The sequence below is a fragment of the Pholcus phalangioides genome, unplaced genomic scaffold (genome assembly GCF_987345545.1).
Source record: "Pholcus phalangioides strain wild (caught in Gottingen) unplaced genomic scaffold, Ppha-v1.0 ptg000015l_1, whole genome shotgun sequence".
NCBI lineage: Eukaryota > Metazoa > Arthropoda > Arachnida > Araneae > Pholcidae > Pholcus > Pholcus phalangioides.
Genome location: NW_028301608.1, coordinates 83028834 through 83048058, shown reverse-complemented (window position 1 = coordinate 83048058; position 19225 = coordinate 83028834). Strand labels below are relative to the sequence as shown.

At 37.3% G+C, this 19225-nt stretch overlaps 1 protein-coding gene across 1 annotated transcript in view; it reads right to left on the bottom strand.

Moving 5' to 3' along the window:
- LOC149076852 (uncharacterized) overlaps nt 1–13527 on the bottom strand; it is a 37041-nt gene extending 23514 nt beyond the window's left edge. The window contains exons 1-2 of the mRNA XM_089244572.1: nt 13281–13527; nt 1897–2110 (exon numbers count right to left, since the gene is read on the bottom strand). Coding sequence (XP_089100698.1) covers nt 1897–2089 — 193 coding nt within the window. The 5' untranslated portion in view covers nt 2090–2110; nt 13281–13527. The remainder of the gene's footprint in view (nt 1–1896; nt 2111–13280) is intronic.
- Between the last annotated feature and the right edge of the window lie 5698 nt (nt 13528–19225).

Below are 19225 nucleotides of genomic sequence, written 5' to 3'. Positions count from 1 at the left end.
GACTGAAGCGGATGGTCAAATTTGCGAGGTTTCACCCATTTCACCTTTAACAATTTTTAAAAAATCGTTTATGTATGTACAGTATATGTGCCCGTATATTATTGAATAATTCTTCATTTCATCATCTACAAATTCATAAAATGTTGTGATCTGCAATTTTCTATGAAAAGTTTTCGTATTTGAGAATAATCCCGAATTATGTGAAAAAAAAACATGTTTTAATTGTTGGAAGACCTACTATTTGTGAATGAGCAGTGTATAATTTGCAGAAAAAATAACTTTCCTTCTCTCAAAACATTTCGATCTAGCTTTCTCGGCAATCGCTCGCTCAAAAATTTCAGAAACCATTCATATCTATTTGTAGCTTTCGTAGTCCACGGGTTGGGTTTTCAGGTTCCACACACAGAAAAATAACGGGAATTAACCCTACTCAAAGATGTAGGGAAGAATCTTCATAGGACACATATCAATCAACAAACAAACGGCAGAAACAATAAAACATGAAATTTTTGCAACACAAACGAGAGTACTGTCGTAAAATTTCTCGAACTGATCAACACATGGGCAATTTCTGAAAATGAGTTGTGATAACGAAGTATAAATCGTAGTCAACTTAAGTGGGACGTGGCTCATGCCTCTCTCTCTCTCGTTTTCTTATTAAATATTTAGTATAGTTCCAATCTTGCAAATGTCGAGATACCGGGGTAGTAGAGTTATCGAGTTTTTGTGCACTGTACTATACACAGGTTCCTCAAACATCACTAGAAGATCAAATCACACCAAATCAAATTGTAGTGTTGATGCTAATTTTTTTCGAAACGTAACGAACTGCCTAAGCTTCATGGGAGAGAACGGTATCTAAACATTTCCAGCCAAACCATTTTTGTTGTTATTTCTTCACTAAAGATCATGACATCGAGATAGCTAAATAGCTTTGCTGGTGAAGCTCTTTTACGAATACGGTGATTTTGCACCAAAATCTATGCAGAACTTTTTCGTTTTTGAAGTGGGGCTCCAAAATATTTTCCCCCGTCCCTAGATTGAGACGTTCCAAAGTTTCAGAATTTTCTGATCGGTAGTTAAGGCTGAAGACCGCTCGGAACAGATGAAGTTTAATTACGTACACCCTGCATTTTAGGGTCGATCAAATAGAAACCTATTCGAATATTTCCGTTCTAAACGTGGTTGGAAAGGTCTATTTGACGGTGTGACAGGATTAAATGAAATATGTTCATTAGAAGTCACTATGTGCATTTAAACGAAGTTCAACTTCTCGGGGAAAAGGCGGATACTGTTCGTGAAGAACGACTTGGGTTGGTCCCACAGGTGTATAGCTACTGAAAATAGTTCTATAGAGCTTGAAAATATTATGATCGACCCCCAAACGTGATTCATAGGGGCTTCTCAGATGAGTCACAAATCCGCTTACAGTCCTGTTATAAATACACTTATTACCTCACTGGTTTCACTAATTTCGCAAAACAAACAGTCCCATGCATCGTGAAGCTGATCTTGTCGATTTCGAGCTGTAGCTGTAAATGGTCAAGAACCCCTTATATAGATGATGGCAAGGAAACTCGGGTCCCCATGGTCCCAATACAACTATTGGGTTTGCTAGTGATGCTTCCAGCCAGAGATTGGGAGTCACAGAACACTACTTTTCCCGGGATTGCCCATGATGTTGCTGAGTTGGCATTTGATGAATTTCGGTCTGAATGCCCTTGACCTACACAAACACATTCTGGTTTTCTTTGTCGATGGCCTATAGCTTTTAATCAGCCTCACCATCGGATGTACCTTTTCGTCCGTTCAAGTAAATCCATCCGAACATTTTCGGTTTCATCTGATTGACACACACTTATTATCATTAATGCATATATATTTTTCAAATTTTACCTCCTCTTTCCATGGTATCGAGTAGCAGGCCTTCTTCGAAGCATCGTTGTGACCGAAGCCCTTCTGCCAGGCTTTTCTTCTGGGCCGCGTACGTGGAAGGCCCGAACCCGTTCACGGAACTGCTCAGGAACGTGAACACGGTGTACTTCTTGGGCTTAGCTTGGACTTCTTGGATTTCGTTGATCAAGTCCATTTTAGCATTTGAAGAAAAATCCTTCAGAAAAAACACATAATTTCAGAACAATATTATTTTTTTACTCTCAAAAATTACGATAAACTGTATTGAATTTATTTGCGTTTATAGCAGCGTTTCTTAACCTTTTCTAAACCCAAGGACCAGTAAAATGTCTGAAAAAGTTCGGCGGACCATTTGTGTCCCGCATTACGGGATATTCAAGTATTTTCGTTTGCTACGAATTCTTTTTACACATTTGTCCAATTATTTCAATTATTTAAATTTGTGATGTTTACTAAAATCGTGAATAAAAAGCATTTTTATAATTACTATGGCAATTATGGCTATAAATACAAATATTCATCTAACGTATTTGTTAGGTTTAAAATTTTTTTCCTAAATTTTTCAGTGATTTTAACAACAATTAGGGGATTTTGCCGATTTATGGCATTTTTTATGACAATTGTCGAAGTCCCGCATTTTACCGTATTTAAAAAAGATCCCAGTTCCCTTTAGTTTTCCCAAAGAAATGGGGTCATCTATTCACTGGAATGTTTTTCGTCAAATATATTTTTGTTTACTTACGATTTGTAACAGTCGTTTATTTCCCCACCCTCCACACATTTTTTGCAGTAATTAGCAAATTTGTCGTAAATCACATCTTTTGGCTATAACTCAGTGATACCTTGTTTTTAGGATCGTAATTTTCCGCATTTTCCTTGATGAAGTATAATGAACCTAAGCATGATGGTACAATTTTGATTTACATCCATACGATTGATCGTTCCCACTTAGAACGACTTATTTTCGTGGTCCCACAACTCTAACTAATTCTCATTAAGATTTCTCGTTTAAAACGTTTCCCTGCTTACAACGTTTTTTCATGACAGTTTTTTGAAAAAATTGTAAGCTATATCCCAGGTCCGTAGTCAGAAATTTCGTTCGGGGGGAGGACCACTTTCATTTCGGGGGGGGGGGGGAACAAAGTGATAGAACAATAGATTTGGCCATCTTTTTCCCTTTTTTCGGTCATTTCTCACATTTCGGGGGAGGGGGGCAGACCCCCAAGTTCCCCCCCCCACCCACCCCTGCTGTATCCACTGTATATGAATAATAGAAATATCACAATTACGACTGAATAATATTTCGTTCAGTTAGAATGAAATTATCAAGTCTGCCTGCGGACCACCTACGCCTTCGTCCCGGACCATAAGTTGAGAAACGCTGGTTTATATAGATGTCCAACCCCCATCCTCCTCCTTGAATGTCTAATAAGAACGAGGGAGAAAACTTTCCGGGAAAGAAAAGATATAATAACAGAGATAATCCCTGCAGGCATGTTCGAAAGGCCTCGTATATTATATGCGAAGGCCACGAGAATTCGTTCTCACTCGAAGTACGCAAAAACTTTACGCAATCAGTTTTTGGGGACTCATTCGGTAGCTCATTTCCGAGCAATTCTATGACCATTATAATGAGCTGTCGTAATGAGCAGCATCCAACCCCTTCGGCTGCTCTCTCTCTGTTTTCTTGGTGGTCAACGCGTGTGACAAATGGCAAAGAATTTTAATGCTGCTGAATAATCGATATCTTCTTCAAGATAGCGAAAATAAAAAAATAGATGTTCATGATATTTTCTTTAAGTTACGAAACCGGAATCTATCGACAATTTAAATTTGGCAACACAAATAATTTCGTCATAATGAAAGCAAAAAAAAAATTTTTTTTACGGTCCAATCTACTTTATTTGATGCTAGCTATAATACCCGGCGCTGCCCGGGTTTTCTTCAATTACTGAGGGGATTGAAAAAAAAAGTGACAAATCATTATAAAGGCATAAACTATTATACATATATATATACTGGCACCATTAAAGAAGTGGCAAACCATTGTAAAGGCATATGCATGTCTGAAACGCATTGCTAAGGAACCACGGTAACCAAAGTAAACATTCCGAAAGTGGTTGTTGAGGCTGAAAAACCATTGTTGCCCGACAGTTTTTAATCCATTTCGGGCATTTGCCCAGCTCTGACAAACTTTTAAAGCAGTCTATCGTTCAAGTCGGGTCCCATTTGGTATATATGCAACAAAGAGAGAAAGTTAATTATATAATAAGAGACGAAAATGCCTATAAAAGCAGCCCATTTGAACCTTAATCACGCCATTGGAGCAACAGAACAACTCTCTGCTGATATTTCCACTCTTGATCTTCAATTAATTAGTATAAATGATCCTTATTTGAGAAAACGTAAATTGGTTGGCTATCCCATGGACCTTCGCATTGTGTCAACTGATGAGGACCCAAAGACTGGTATTATTGTCAATGATAACAGACTCCTAATACAGGTTAACTATTGCACTAAAAATATAGTGGCAATTAATGTAAAAAGTGAAGATATGGAATTTGTCTTCTTGTCGATCTATTGCGAGCCTTCCATTAATATTGAAGATTACTTGAGAGAACTCCAACACTTGTATGAGAGGGATCAAAGACAGAAATATGTCATTTGTGGAGATTTTAACGCAAAATCAAGAGCATGGAGTCCCCGACCAACGGATAGCAGGGGTAGAACCTTGTTGGATCATATCAATCTATTTGATTTGATAGTCGTAAATGACCCTGCAAGTAACCCAACATATTCTTCCACAAATGGGATTAGTTGGATCGATCTGACACTTATAAAGAACATACCTACTACTGACATTCTCCATTGGCAGGTTTCGGATCATGAAACGCTTAGTGACCATACACTTATGCTGTTTGAAGTTTCTACTAGTGTCCCAACACCGTACTTCAAGAAAACCTTGAGAATGGCTGACATTGACATTTTGAATTTAAGAATGGAAATCAGCACTCTTGCACATAAACTGCAAGAAATAGAAATAAAGGAGTCGAATATTGACTCATACATAACAGAAGCACAGAATGGCCTTTATGAGGCTGCGATGAAAAGCAAAAGTAAATTTTATAAGAGAAGGAAAGACGCCAAATGGTGGACAATAGACCTAAAGATCAAAAGGAAACAAATAAGAGCCCTTAGGAGGAGATTTCAGAGGGAAAGGAATAGTGATGAAAGAACAAGATTGAAGCTGCTTTATAAACAAGAAAAAACACGATATAAAAGAATGATTATTGACACGAAGCGAGGATCACTTAGGGATTATTTGGAAAAAATATCGGTCAAAGATGCCTTTGGCACCCCATATCGAATCTTAACAAACAAGATAAATAGGCCTACTGTGGCAAGTGGCGTAAGAAGACTAGATGGAACAATTACAAACACATATGAAGAGACATTGGCAGAGTTGGACAGCCATCACTTCAGAAATACAACCTATGATGTTGACGACATGACACCATTCGAAGCTACGACGGTAGATAGAGAGGCCGAAATAACAGGGGTAGAACTAGAGAGTACCATCGAACAAATGAAGATTGGTAAAGCTCCTGGGGCAGATGGAATAACTCTGGAGTTGATAAAAGAAATGTATATTGCAGACAGAAAAAGATTCTTAGAACTCTTAAACTACTGTGTCAAAAACAGTATCTTTCCAAAACCATGGAAAGTGGCCAGGATTGTTTATATACCCAAAGATGGCAAGGACCTACGGAGACCAGAGTCATACCGTCCAATAAGCCTCCTTCCCGTCTGGGGGAAGATTTTAGATAAATTGTTGACGAGAAGATTAACAAATTACTTGGAGAGGTGCGGAAAATTGAGTCCCCGACAGTATGGTTTTCGAAAAGGCCGGGGTGCTAATAACGCCTTGCATGCTTTGATCCAGAACATAGAGAATAATATACGAAGAGGCTTTTACACATGCCTCATCACTCTGGATGTGAAGAGTGCGTTTAACTCTGTTAGATTGTCTGGAATAAGAAGTCTAATGAACAAATACGAAGTGCCAATACCACTAGCTAACATGGTAATGGATTTCTTAAATGAAAGAAGTATATTTGCAGGAGCTTCGAGAGAAGTTAAATACTATAATATAGGTGTGCCGCAGGGCTCATCTTTAGGCCCTATACTTTGGCTTATATTGATCAACGACCTATTGGAAATGCAGTTAGATGAGCACGAACAAATTCAGGCATTTGCCGATGATGTCATAATTTTACTTAGGTCGACGAATTACAGCATCTTCGAACAACTATCCACTCCAATATTAGATAGAGTACACACTTGGTGCCAGACCCATGGATTAACTCTTAGCTTTGATAAATGTAAATACGCAATATTCAAACAAGGCCAGGAAGTGAGACGTTATCCTCCCATAAGACTAATGGGAAACAGTATCCCCCATGTCAATAAGATAAATTATTTGGGTGTCTTGCTGTCACATAATATGAACTTCACAGACCATTTAGATATGAAATTAGATAAAGTGAATGGTTATATTCAAAAGCTAAGAAGAATTGTTAAGGCCACATGGGGCTTATCTCCAATAGTGGTGAAAGAGATATACATTACTTGCGTGGAAAAGATGGTACTCTATGGAGCAGAAGTATGGTTCAAGGAACTACAATACTTGGAATCAAAACTTGAACAGATACAACGAACAGCATTGTTGATTGTCACTAAATGTTATGACAGTGTTTCAGGGCATGCTCTACAGGTTCTTTCCGGCTGCGTGCCCCTTTTCTACAAAGCAAGAAGCATACACAAGATGTTCACCTTGTTTAAACTTAGAATGCCCATTCAAATAGGAACGAGACAAATACAAGCCAACGAGGTTCAAGAAGAACCTCGGTGTTTTTGTAACCGTATAGAGTCTCGTGTGATCTTTCGTATCTTTAATATTGTTTCCGGCGATTTGTTAATTGGAAGCTCCGGTCCGGAATTATGATCTATATTTTGTCGAAGCCCTGATTTTCATATTCCCCCATTCTTTGTTATTTATTTTTATTTATTTACTTGTTTTGCTTATTGTTGTGCAATTGATTTGGATGTAATTATACTTTTATTCGTTGTTTTTTGATATAGAGTTGAAGTAAACGGAAAGGGGGGGGGGGAATGGAATGGAATAAATGGGAAGCTTAAATAGCCAAAAAAAAAATATATATATATGTATATATGTGTGTGTGTGTATATATGTGTGTATATGTATATGTATGTATTTTTAGACATCTCTGAGAAAATTGGACTCTTTGTGCTGAGAGGGATTGATTGAAATATTGAACTTCAGAACCCGCTGTATGCCTCTAGGGGCGGGACAGCAATATATATGATTGATTGATATATGCAAAATTTGACGACGACCGAACTAAAATTGTAGATTTGTATAGGGAACATACACACACACAGATTGCCAACAGAAAATCAATTTCATACATGTAGATTTTACCAGAAATTACTTCAAACACAATAAAATATGTCTTATTTTCCCCACATTATACAGGGTGCATGAAATTTTACTGGCGAATCGTTGATCCTAGAGAGCGGCGTACTTCCGACCATAGACTAAACTTATTCTTACTCTGTGCTTCCGACTTTTCCTTCTGTTTGGTGTTAACCAGACTATAATGAAAGAAAGAAATTTTGATACATCATGCAGATCTCTACATCTAAAAGTTGAGATGATTGGCTCTTCAAGTCTAGCGGTAGGGGCTTTAAAGGACCCCTTTTCCCGGAGGATCATTATTCTGTCAAGACCATAGTTATCCTACGAGAGAAGCTGACAGGATTCTAGCCTGGGGGGTCCCAATGATTATCTTAAATGTCATTTTAATTCTTTTTAAACCAAAACCAAAAATGGATTTGGTTTTTATGAATTTTTTTTCAAAAAATCCATATAACGAGCCTACTAAAAATCTTCCTGGGGTTCTCAGTTAAAAAATCAAGGGCCTCATCCAAGGCTATGGGTTGTCCAATCTTTGCGTTAATAAGGCATAAATCATATATTTTTCACATGACACATCTATAGACAGGCTTTTCTTTTCGTTGAGCAGATGAATTCAAAATGTAATATACAATCACTATATTAAATTCTGGTTTTACGGCCACTAGTATTTTGCGGTCCGATGCAATCGCATCCTTTGCACCTGCCCAAGTCCAGCCCTATTGGCGGAACAGTGGCGATAGGTCGGCTGAAGTTGGTTTTTCCGCGGGTTTTCAAACGTTGGGGGGTAAATGAGAACTGGTGTTCGATTTGAAAAATGGGATTCCCATGGAACAGGACGACTTTCAACACAATACGTAAATGACATAAAAGCTCAGCTGTCATTTTCAGTTAAAAATATGGAAGGCAGATACATAGATAGCAACACCACTGGAACACGAAACACTCGTAACTCTGACAAGATTGATACGTTAGAGATAATAACAACATAAATGCATAGATTCCGAACACACGTTCCGGCACGCAACAATTCACTAGAAATGCCCTAGAGGAATGTATGCGAAATTCATGTACGGTTGAGCAGAAGTTGCCCCGCCCACCGCCGTCACTATAAAATTGCAAAACTCTATAACATGTTTTTTGCATTACGTTTTGAAGGTTTTTTTTTTTTCCTTTTTATCGTTAAAATTTGCTACCCCCCCCCCTCCCCTAGTGTTGTTCGGGTATAATTCTGGCTCTGCCTAAATTGCTTATATATATATATATATATATATATATATATATATATATATATATATATATATATGCAAGTTATTGTCATTTCTAATCTGGGTAATCATTTTTTATTTACACAATAAAAGAATACCAAGATGTTTGTGCGAACCGTGTTTCTTGGCGATGGTCATATCTTGATACGATATTAGCGTTCACAGTAAAAAAAAAAGCATCGCCAAAGGAAGTTCGTTCAACCTTTGCGCCCCACCGGCATAAGGGCCGAAACTTCTTCGTTGAAATCAATTTTTTCGTGTAAATTACTATATCTTCTTTTTCTCGTTAACACACAGATAATTTCTTCAAAAGTTCTTGCCAAGTGTTTTGATGTTATATGGAAATTATTATATTCTTATAGTCAATTTCTTGAAGATTGTGTTTTCGTGAAACAAAAATCAGCATAGATGCCAGATCAGAGAAAATCAAGCATGCCCCAAAAATTGCGTTTGAAAAACGAGCACCACGGTGGATAAGCCAAGAAAACGGCAATATTATCGGGATGGCCTGAAATTTAAAAAGCTGGGACTCCTGCTTTAGCACAAAATCCCTTGCCAAAGTAACATTATTGTACATTTTTCTAAAAGATGGGGGGGGGGGGGGGGGGAGGAACGCAAAACCACAACTTTTAAAATAACTAAACTTAAGTGTCATTCAGTAGCAGTTGTATATTCAACTTGGACACTTCACTTTCCTCTAAAACACGCTAAACGTTTAGAACAAAAGGGGGACTAAAAAGGACGATAAAATAACCATTTGTATTTCGCTGAAAAATACCGTATTTCATTCTATCTTTCAGTTGATATTAAGACGGCTGTCATATTATCTCGACGCCGTATCTGGATAAGTGGATTAATGTGTTAGGAAGGGAAAGGGCAAAGGAGACACTTTAGATTAGCAAGTGATACGCAAATGTAAAAATCCTGTAATAAAGATAACAACACCATTAAAGGGAACAAAATAGAAACACTTTTTTTTTATGTTTAAAGGGGGAGGGATACACTGAAAAGAGATATTGAATTGCTCTTAAGTACCGTGAGAGAATGCCTCTGCGTTTAACCATCGCTTACAGTAAATTGTGTGTAGCGCAATTTAAACAATTTTCAAGTTCCGTACAGTAGTTTATGATTCAAAAAGGGATTGTGAGAAAAAAATACATTTTAAAAGAGAATTCTCATTTAATCCCATTGTGGATGAATGTGAGCAAATATACATATTTGATATTATTAGAAGAATGAAAAACTGAAAGCGGGTTTGAAAAGAAATGATTATAACAATCGACGTGAAGTAGTTTCTCTTTTACACTTTCAAACTTACGTATTATAGTGTGATTACTCAATTCCCCTGCTTGTATTTTACTGGTAAACCGTTGATCCTAAAGGCATACTCGAAGAGATATTTGAATTAAAAAAACGGAGGAATGTTCGGAAAAAACAGCATAAATCAGGGAAAGAAGCGTTGTTCGTTAGTTCATGCAGTTCTTTCCCAAATTTCCCCCGATTTGTGAATTCAAATATTTCAGCGAATATTGCACTTAGAAACACAGAATTTTTTTTGTTGGCATCAGGAGAGACAGGGCAACAACTTTGGTAATTGGGTTCCTGAACCTAGGATGTCTGTGTAAAAATTTAACGTTTTTATTTTAATAACTGTACGACTCCTTGCAACATGAATGCGATATCTGAGTACTAATCGTTATTTAGATACTTTTTCTAGGATCAACGGTTCGCCAGTAAAATGCTATGCATCCTGTATATAGATTGTATGTGTACAGTACGCTAATTCAAAAAAAGTATTTATTTCTTTGATTTTACGATATCTGAAATTTGTATAGTCTTTTTTTGAATACCAGTAGCATTTGCATAGCGCAATATGTTTTGCACTATGAAGTACCCTCACTATTCATTTAATTATATAAGTTACATATGCAATTTACTTACCCGATTGAGCCGGTGAAGAGAGGATCTATTATATTTGTCCACAATATTGATCCCATTCAACCTTAACAATTTACTCGCTAGGAATGAATGTGAAATATCCTCTATACATATTGGCTCTGAACACTTTTGTTTGAAAATCACTGTTACTCGAAAACTATTTCTAAACTTTTTACAGGAGATATGGGAAGTAATTTTACCTCGCATTTCATAGCCTTTGTACTTTATTTGTAACACTGTATTTATAACATGCACATAGTAAAGTCGTTCAATTCGACTGTACCCAGCAGAAAATAGGGTGTCCCATAAATTTGTGAATAGGTTAAAAATTGAAGGGAAAAAATTGGCACATTTTTGAATGCAGTTTGCGGAAAAGTCAAACCAAGGGTGATTTTTTTTTGTACAGAAAGAAAAAAATTAGTTTAAATTTTTAATTAAAGTCCTGCTCGAGTTATTGAACCTGAATCTTTCTTTAATCTCTTCGATGTCTGAAACTTTCTTAAAGCTTTAGCCGCCGATTCGTGGCTCAGATGAAACGACTTCACCAATAGTGCTTTATCCACCAATGTCACCATTACGATGAAAACGCTATATACTAGCTGGTAACAAGAAAATTCAGAAATGAGCTGTTAATCGTACACCCTGCATTTTATAGGACTTTGATTTGCATATTTACGGTGATTTGCTTTCGTACGGTGCTCTCTACGGACAAAAATTTGAACTAAGTTTTTTATCTGTGCAAAAAAAAAATGTCTCCATTCGTGTGTGAAAATAACTTTTTTGCAAAACGCATTCAAATTCAGTCTAACTTGGTTAATTCGAAGTCACTGGAAAAAAGTTCGAATTATCCAGTGATATATCCTGGATCCGTAAACTGACTAAAAGTTGCAACTTAATCTCATCAACGTTCACATAGAATAATAGTTATCAATTATTAAAATTTTATCATCAGTTACGAAACTATTATCCAAATTTTGATAATTTATATTCACATAATTAATATTATCTGCTACATTATTCCACTGTTTTGGAATCAGCATCACTGCAGAATTTCTTGACCATCCTCAAAGCCTTATACAGTAGTACCTCCCTTTTACGGACACCGCTGGGACAAAATAATTTATCAGTGAAAGAGCGGGTAGCCGTTAACCAGGGGTTCGCAAAGCATACTTTTATTACACACAGGGAAATTATTATTTGGCCGCAATGGAGGGGTTACCGCATCTGGGGGGGGGGTGTCTGTTAATGGGGTTATTACTGTATACGGAAACAATTCACGATCATCTGTTACGAAACTGTTTTGCTTATCATTCTTATGCTACCAAGGAAATATAATACTTTCATTCGTGTCCGGAAAATTCACCGCCAGCAATTCACCGACAACAATTCACCGCCGGAAAATTCACCGACCAACAATTCACCGCTAGGAAAATTCACCGACCAACAATTCACCGCTAGGAAAATTCACCGACCAACAATTCACCGCCATGCAATTCACCGCTAGGAAAATTCACCGACCAACAATTCACCGCCATGCAATTCACCGCTAGGAAAATTCTCCGCTATTGTTGGTCGGTATTACAAAATGTGTAATTTCCAATACTTTCCATACTCTTAATGACAACAAAAAGATTCAGATTTTGACTTGATCTATAAGTTGAAAAGCATAATTGGTATTAAGTGATACACAGTCTCGATGCACTCCAGCTGAACAAAGTTAAAATATGGGCATTAAATTATCAGAGTAAAGCAGAATTTTCGAACTTTTATTAGTGTTTAAAAATTTGCTGTTTAGCAACTTGATCGAAACAAGAAAAGTCTGTGGCTTCTTGTAAAATTTTTATAAACTAAATTTGCTCACACAAAAATCATCATTTTTTTCCTCCCTCCAACTTCGAATTATCAAAAAACTCGAAAAAAGTTCGAATTAAACACGGAATTTTCACATTAAATTAAATTGAAAACTCAAGGGGAGTTCGTAAAAGTTCAAATTGTCCAAAATTCGAATTTACTGAGTTCTCTATGTATGTTCTCCTTCAAGTTTTATGAATTTTTAAACTATTTACGAATTTATGGGACACCTTGTATATAGTGCGACCAAAATTTTAAATTAAATGCTTTTTATAAAATCACTTTGCTCATTAAATGAGCAAAATTTCAATTTTAACTACTTGATAATGATGTCATACAGAAATGCTTTTTAAAGCGCGATTCTGTACTAAACGATAATGAACAGACCGTAATTTCTTGCATATAATAAATAGGCTGGTGCAAATTTCACTACATTGGAAAAAAAATGTCTTATAATACACACATATTCCGCGTATGCAAATTTCTTCCACCAATAAGGACATCTCAAGGAATGAAAGAGGCTATTGGTCGTGTCTTTTTGGGAAAAAAACGTCAATTCTTTCTTTCCCTTTTCTATATATATATATAAACGCTATCTGTAACATATACATCTTAAAAAAAAAAAAATTTCCAAAGCAATTTCCTTTTATTATTTGCTCCAACATCTCAGAAAAAAAAAGGTGCAGATAATACACAGTGGTATACGTAGAATCGTATTAATTAAGAAAAATTCAATTTTTGTTTTCAGTGTATAATTCGCGGATTATACGGTACATAATTGAATTTAGAAAAGCAAACATGGAAAAGTTTACCTTGTACGGCTGTGAAGCTGTTTCGATTAACAAAACACACGAATTCTCCTCAGAGTTGTATGTATTTCAACACTCGCAATCACTTAACGCATGTTGAAGACGAGCACATTTTCGTTATGTGTATAGACTGTACTGAAGTTGAAAACTTTCAACAAACAAATGCTCCGCCGAGAAAATGAACGAGTGACGTACGTACGGAGTGGAATCCGACGAATAACTTTCTTCGGATGAGACTGACGTCAGAATTAGCATTGATCGCAACGCGCTCTAACGGTTTCCCGTTGCTATGTGTTCGGATACACAAAGAGATAATATATACAATAAGAGATCACAAAACTAAAAAATATATTTGTCTGCCTCATTATCTGAAACAGGAATAATTCAAATCAAATGATTTTTTATGCAATGCGAGAGAGTTGTGCTGGTTACATGTGGATCGCGTTTTAAAATTCACGAGAGACAGTCTTTTTTTTGTTTCGTCTAAGAAAATCTTTACTATTGACCAATCTTTTTATAAATTTCATTCACTTTGCGTGCAAGTTGAAGAAAAAATTGTCATTTGAATTGAATTCGTATTATTGTTTTGAGGAAAGCGTGGTACAAATAAATGAAAGATTGATAGGTAAATGAAAGTTTTAGGAAAGACACTTTCTCGATATTGTGTGTAGGCAAACTTTGGAGAAAAAAATTATTTGCTTCCTTCAGTAAAAGGAGAACTACACGTTTTACTGACACGTGTGAAAGCCAAATCAATTTTGGCTGAAAAAAAATTAATAATAAATAAAATTAAATAATTTTTTTTTGTTCTCAAAAATAATATTGGCGTAGTTGGACAATCAATGAAAGTAATACAGTGCTCTCCGCTTAATATAATCGCATCGGGATTCGGGGTTTCTGATAGCAATAACCGATTCATAACTACAGTCAACCCTTGGATTACGAAATTAATTCGGTTCTGAAGTCCGTTCATAAACTGAATTGTTCGCAAACCGAAACATAAATTTTCCCGTTAGGAATCAATGTAAAATGAATTAATCCGTTCCTGGGACTCCAAAGATTTTCAGCGAAAACTTTTACTGCGCTGCTTCTGTGCATAACCAATATGGTTGTCATAAAACCATCACTAAAAACTTACCATAATCGAAAGAGATGAAATGCAAACGGAATGAAACGATACAAATGCAAAGTCTGGTTTCGTGAATATGAATCGTCTATAATCACAATGTCAAAGCACCCAAAATGTCCGCTTGCAACACTATCTGGTCACAAAATATACTCCAAGCTAAATTGATAGTTCTGTAAGACACTTGGTGCCAATCTTTGTAAATGACTATGCAATTTAGGATGATGAAATAATTTTTCCAGAAGTTACTGACTGTTAGGTCTACGTCAGATATTACAAAACATCTTTGAAAAACTTCTTCTCTTTAGAGCTTCATACAGTTAGAAATGGGGCATATCCATGTTCATCCATTGAACTGGATGAGAGGAGCCGTATTCGGTGGCTGAAATTTTATTCTGATGAAATATAATTCTTAACCAAATTCTGTAAAAAAATTTAAATTCAGACTTCTGAAATAAACTGAAGAGTCAAAAAAACTGGTACAGGCATGCGTATGCAAATGAAGAGATATGGAACCAATCAGAGTACGACGCTGCGGTCGGCAACGCCTATATAACACAACAAGTGTCTGGCATAATTGTTAGATCGGTTACTGCTGCTACAATGGCAGGTTATCGAGATTTAAGTGAGTTTGAACGTGGTGTTATAGTTGGCGCACGAGAGATGGGACATATCATCTCCGAGGTAGCGATGAAATTTGGATTTTCACGTACGACCATTTCACGATAGTACCGTGAATATCGGGAATCCGGTAAAAAATTAAATCTACGACATCGCTGCGGCCGGAAAAAGATCATGCAAGAACGGGACCAACGACGACTGACGAGAATCATTAAACGTGACAGACGTGCAACCCCTCCGCAAATTGCTACAGATTTCAATGCTGGGCCATCAACAAGTGTCAGCGTGCGAACCATTCAACGAAACATCATCGATATGGGCTTTCGGAGCCGAAGGCCCACTCGTGTATCCTTGATGACTGCACGATACAAAGCTTTACGCCTCGCCTGGGCCCGACAACACCGACATTGGACAGTTGAGGACTGGAAACACGTTGCCTGGTCTGACGAGTCTCGGTTCCAATTGCTTCGAGCTGATGGACGTGTACGGGTATGGAGACAACCTCATGAATCCATGGACCCTACATGTCAACAGGGGACTGTTCAAGCTGGTGATGGTATGGGGCGTGTGCAGTTGGCGTGATATGGGACCCCTGATACGTCTAGATACGACTCTGACAGGTGGCAGGTACGTAAGAATCCTGTCTGATCACCTGCACCCATTCATGTCCATTGTGCATTCCGACGGTCTTGGACAATTTCAGCAGGACAATGCGACACCCCCACACGTCCAGAATTGCTACAAAGTGGCTCCAGGAACACTCTTCTGACTTTAGACACTTCCGCTGCCCACCTAAATCCCCAGACATGAACATTATTGAACATATCTGGGATGCCTTGCAACGTGCTGTTCAGAAGAGATCTCCACCCCCTCTTACTCCTACGAATTTATGGACAGCCCTGCAGGATTCATGGTGTCAATTACCTCCAGCACTACTTCAGACATTAGTCGAGTCCATGCCACGTCGTGTTGCGGCACTTCTGCGGGCTCGCGGGGCCCTACACGATATTAGGCAGCTGTACCAGTTTTTTGGCTCTTCAGTGTATGTTTCTTGCGAGATTTAGACAGTTTTGCGCGTTCGTAAACTGTTAGTTCGTGAGCCGAATCATTTTTCGTTGTTCGTAAACAACGTTGGATGATGCTATATGATCACAATTTGTACGATTATTTATTCCAGATTATTTATTGTATATATGTATATCATTGTTATTTTCACATAAATTAATAAATTTCCGGATACACCCATCCCCCGGGAAAGCTTTGATATCTCTCTGAGATGGGAAGCGGGGTGTGTCCGGTCCTTCAATGTTCGTAAACCGGATTGTGCGCCAACCGAGACTTTCGTAAACCAAGCGTTGACTGCATATCCGAAAAAAGTCTTGGTAGTATATGTCATGACTAGGGCTAAGATTTTTATGCTCTATAAATTATGCGTTTATGCTCTTAAAAAACTAAATATGCCCTATAAAACAAAAAATATGCCATAAAAATTTTTCATTCCTATCTCAAATAACATTTGTTTTAGCAAAATAATATGATAATGATGCAGTCTAAACCATTTTGAACATGGTTTAATACACTACTTATTGTATGAACAGCAATTCTTCGTTTTACTAACCAATCTCATCAAGCCAAAATTTCCCTCGAAAATTTCCCTTTTGAGCAAGTTTCCCCCCCCCCAAATTCAGAATTAATGTGCTGCCATCTATAGGTAAAAATACCTATCCAAGTAGCGTATTTAGCTTTAAAAAAGCACAAAATTAAAAAATAAATAATTCTTTTTATTTGATAAAAACTCTCAAAATTTCCCACAAACGCTAAAATATTTCCCGCATTCACCAATTTTAGAGAATTTTTCTCACGAGTTACCATCACCGACACCGATGATTAATCTATTTACAGCCACACACCATTGTCGTTGAAGGGCTAGTATTTTTATGCTCTAACAATTCAATGTCATTGCTGATTGGTTCAGAAACCTAAATTTCAGGATTTTTTTCCAATCAAATTTTTTTTTTTTTCCATTTTTAGTGCATAATAATCATAACCCTAAGAGTTCTCGTCAGAGACGGGAACCGTAACAACCAGTTTGAAGCGGGATGGGAATACTATAGCGAGAAAAAAATTCACTTTTTGTCGCCTTAAAATTTTGAAAATACGCTCTATCACGTAAAAATAACGAAATATGCAAAAAAATATGCAATGACATAGAAATCCGAGCTCTAGTGATGAGTATAAGAACAACTCCGTTTTTCTTATATAACATATCTAGTTTCGAAATTTTGAATCATGCTTTTTTTTTTCTCATAATGTTCTGAAAACAGAGCGAATTTTTTTCCCCCCCTTTAGGCTAAAATTTTTTTTAGTCAATTGAAATGATCAAGAACTGAAGAAAGGGACTTTTTTTTTTACCTTATACACGCTCTGACTATAGGGAAGCCATTGCACAAGCAGCGCTGCACGTACATGGATCATAGCGGCTAATTACGGCGCGGTTAGGACATTGTGAACTGCGTATGGAAATTTTTGTCAACAAGTTCGCTCTCTGGCCTCGTACCTAGTCTTGCAAGTTTATAAAGATAACTTTTAGCGGGGAAAAATATGAATTCATGAGTCATATGTTTCAACCTCAGCTGCAAAATATGCAAAAAAAAAACCCTTCAGACGAAAAAAAATTGATAAAATAAACCGAAGTCCTGGTAATTGTAAAATAATTTTTTCCCATGTCATGATATTGGTCCGTTATTACTTTGCAAAGGTAATAAAAATACCCGAATGTTAAAATTATCCGTGATTCCAATAAGCGGCGTCGCCTGCATTTTTATATTTGATCGAGGGAAAATCCATACAATAACTATTAAACACAATGCAGCGGTAATGCACGAACAGAAAAAAAAATATGCAAACTATACAATTCTCTCTCTCTAATTTCTCTTTTTTAATTATGCGCATGTACGAGTCCATCAAAAATGCCTTAACATTTCAAAAATTAATTTGAAAAGGGGCCATTCAAGTCAACATCGATGGGGGAGGGGATTTCCGATTAGCTAACTTTTGATGACAAGGGGGGAGGGGGTTTTGAATAATGCTTACGTCATCAACCACCCTTTATGAAAATATGAAATATTTTTAATGGCATCTCACTCGGCGCGCCACAAACGAGAAAAACCTTTCGATATTTTGTGGGCACTTGAAGTAACACCCCCCCCCCCCCCCCATATTGATAAATGTTCTACAGAGCCACTTTAGTGATCTCTAAATGTTTCACGAATCCAAGTGATCTGGAAATATGTCCGGGCCACTTACGTGCTCTGGAACTGTGCCACGCATCACTCAAGTGATCCGTAATTATATTCCGCGGACCACTTAAATAATCTGAGAATGTGCCGCGGGTAACTTGAGTGATGTAGAACCGCACTGGGGGCCGCACAAGTGCTGTAAAACTATGCCACATATCACTCAAGGGATCTCTAAATATGTCACGAATCGCTTGAGTGTTCTGGAACTGTGTCCTGGGTCATTTAAGTGATCTGAAAATGTGCCACGGGCCGCTTAAATGCTCTGGAATTGTACCACGGGTCTTAAGTGATTTGTAAAAATGTGCCGCTTAGTTCATTTTTACAAAATTAGGTTTGAGGAGGGCAGGCCACATCCGATAACCCCCGGGGCCATATTTGGTACGCGGGCTAAGGGCCTTTATGCGATTTACCATCGCATTATGGCTTAGAGGGTGTGTCGCAATGAATTTATTAAAGACAAATATTTTGTGGAGTTCATAGCCTTCAAATAGCGTTGAAATTAACAGAAATTGTTGATTATAATAACATATAAAGGTATTTTCTTCCAAAATTTCAATTAAGAAAAAAAATATTTTTTGCATTAAAAAAATAAAATTTTCATCGTCTGGGGGGGGGGGGGGCACGAGCCCCCTATGCACGTCTCTGATCCCACCAATATGAGTTAGGATTCAGAGGCAGAGCTGTGACGAAATTTTGCTGACAAGGGGGGGGGGGGCAGAGTTTTGCTGACTTTTGCTGACGGGGGGGGGGGGGGTCAAAAATGGCTAAAAATTTGCTTACGTAATACTTGAACGGTCCCAAACCACAAGTTGTACCATACGAGAGTGTTAAGCACCGAAACTAAACCTGTGGGAACAGTTTTTATGTGAAAACAATGAAGGCTATGTGCAACCAGACCTGTT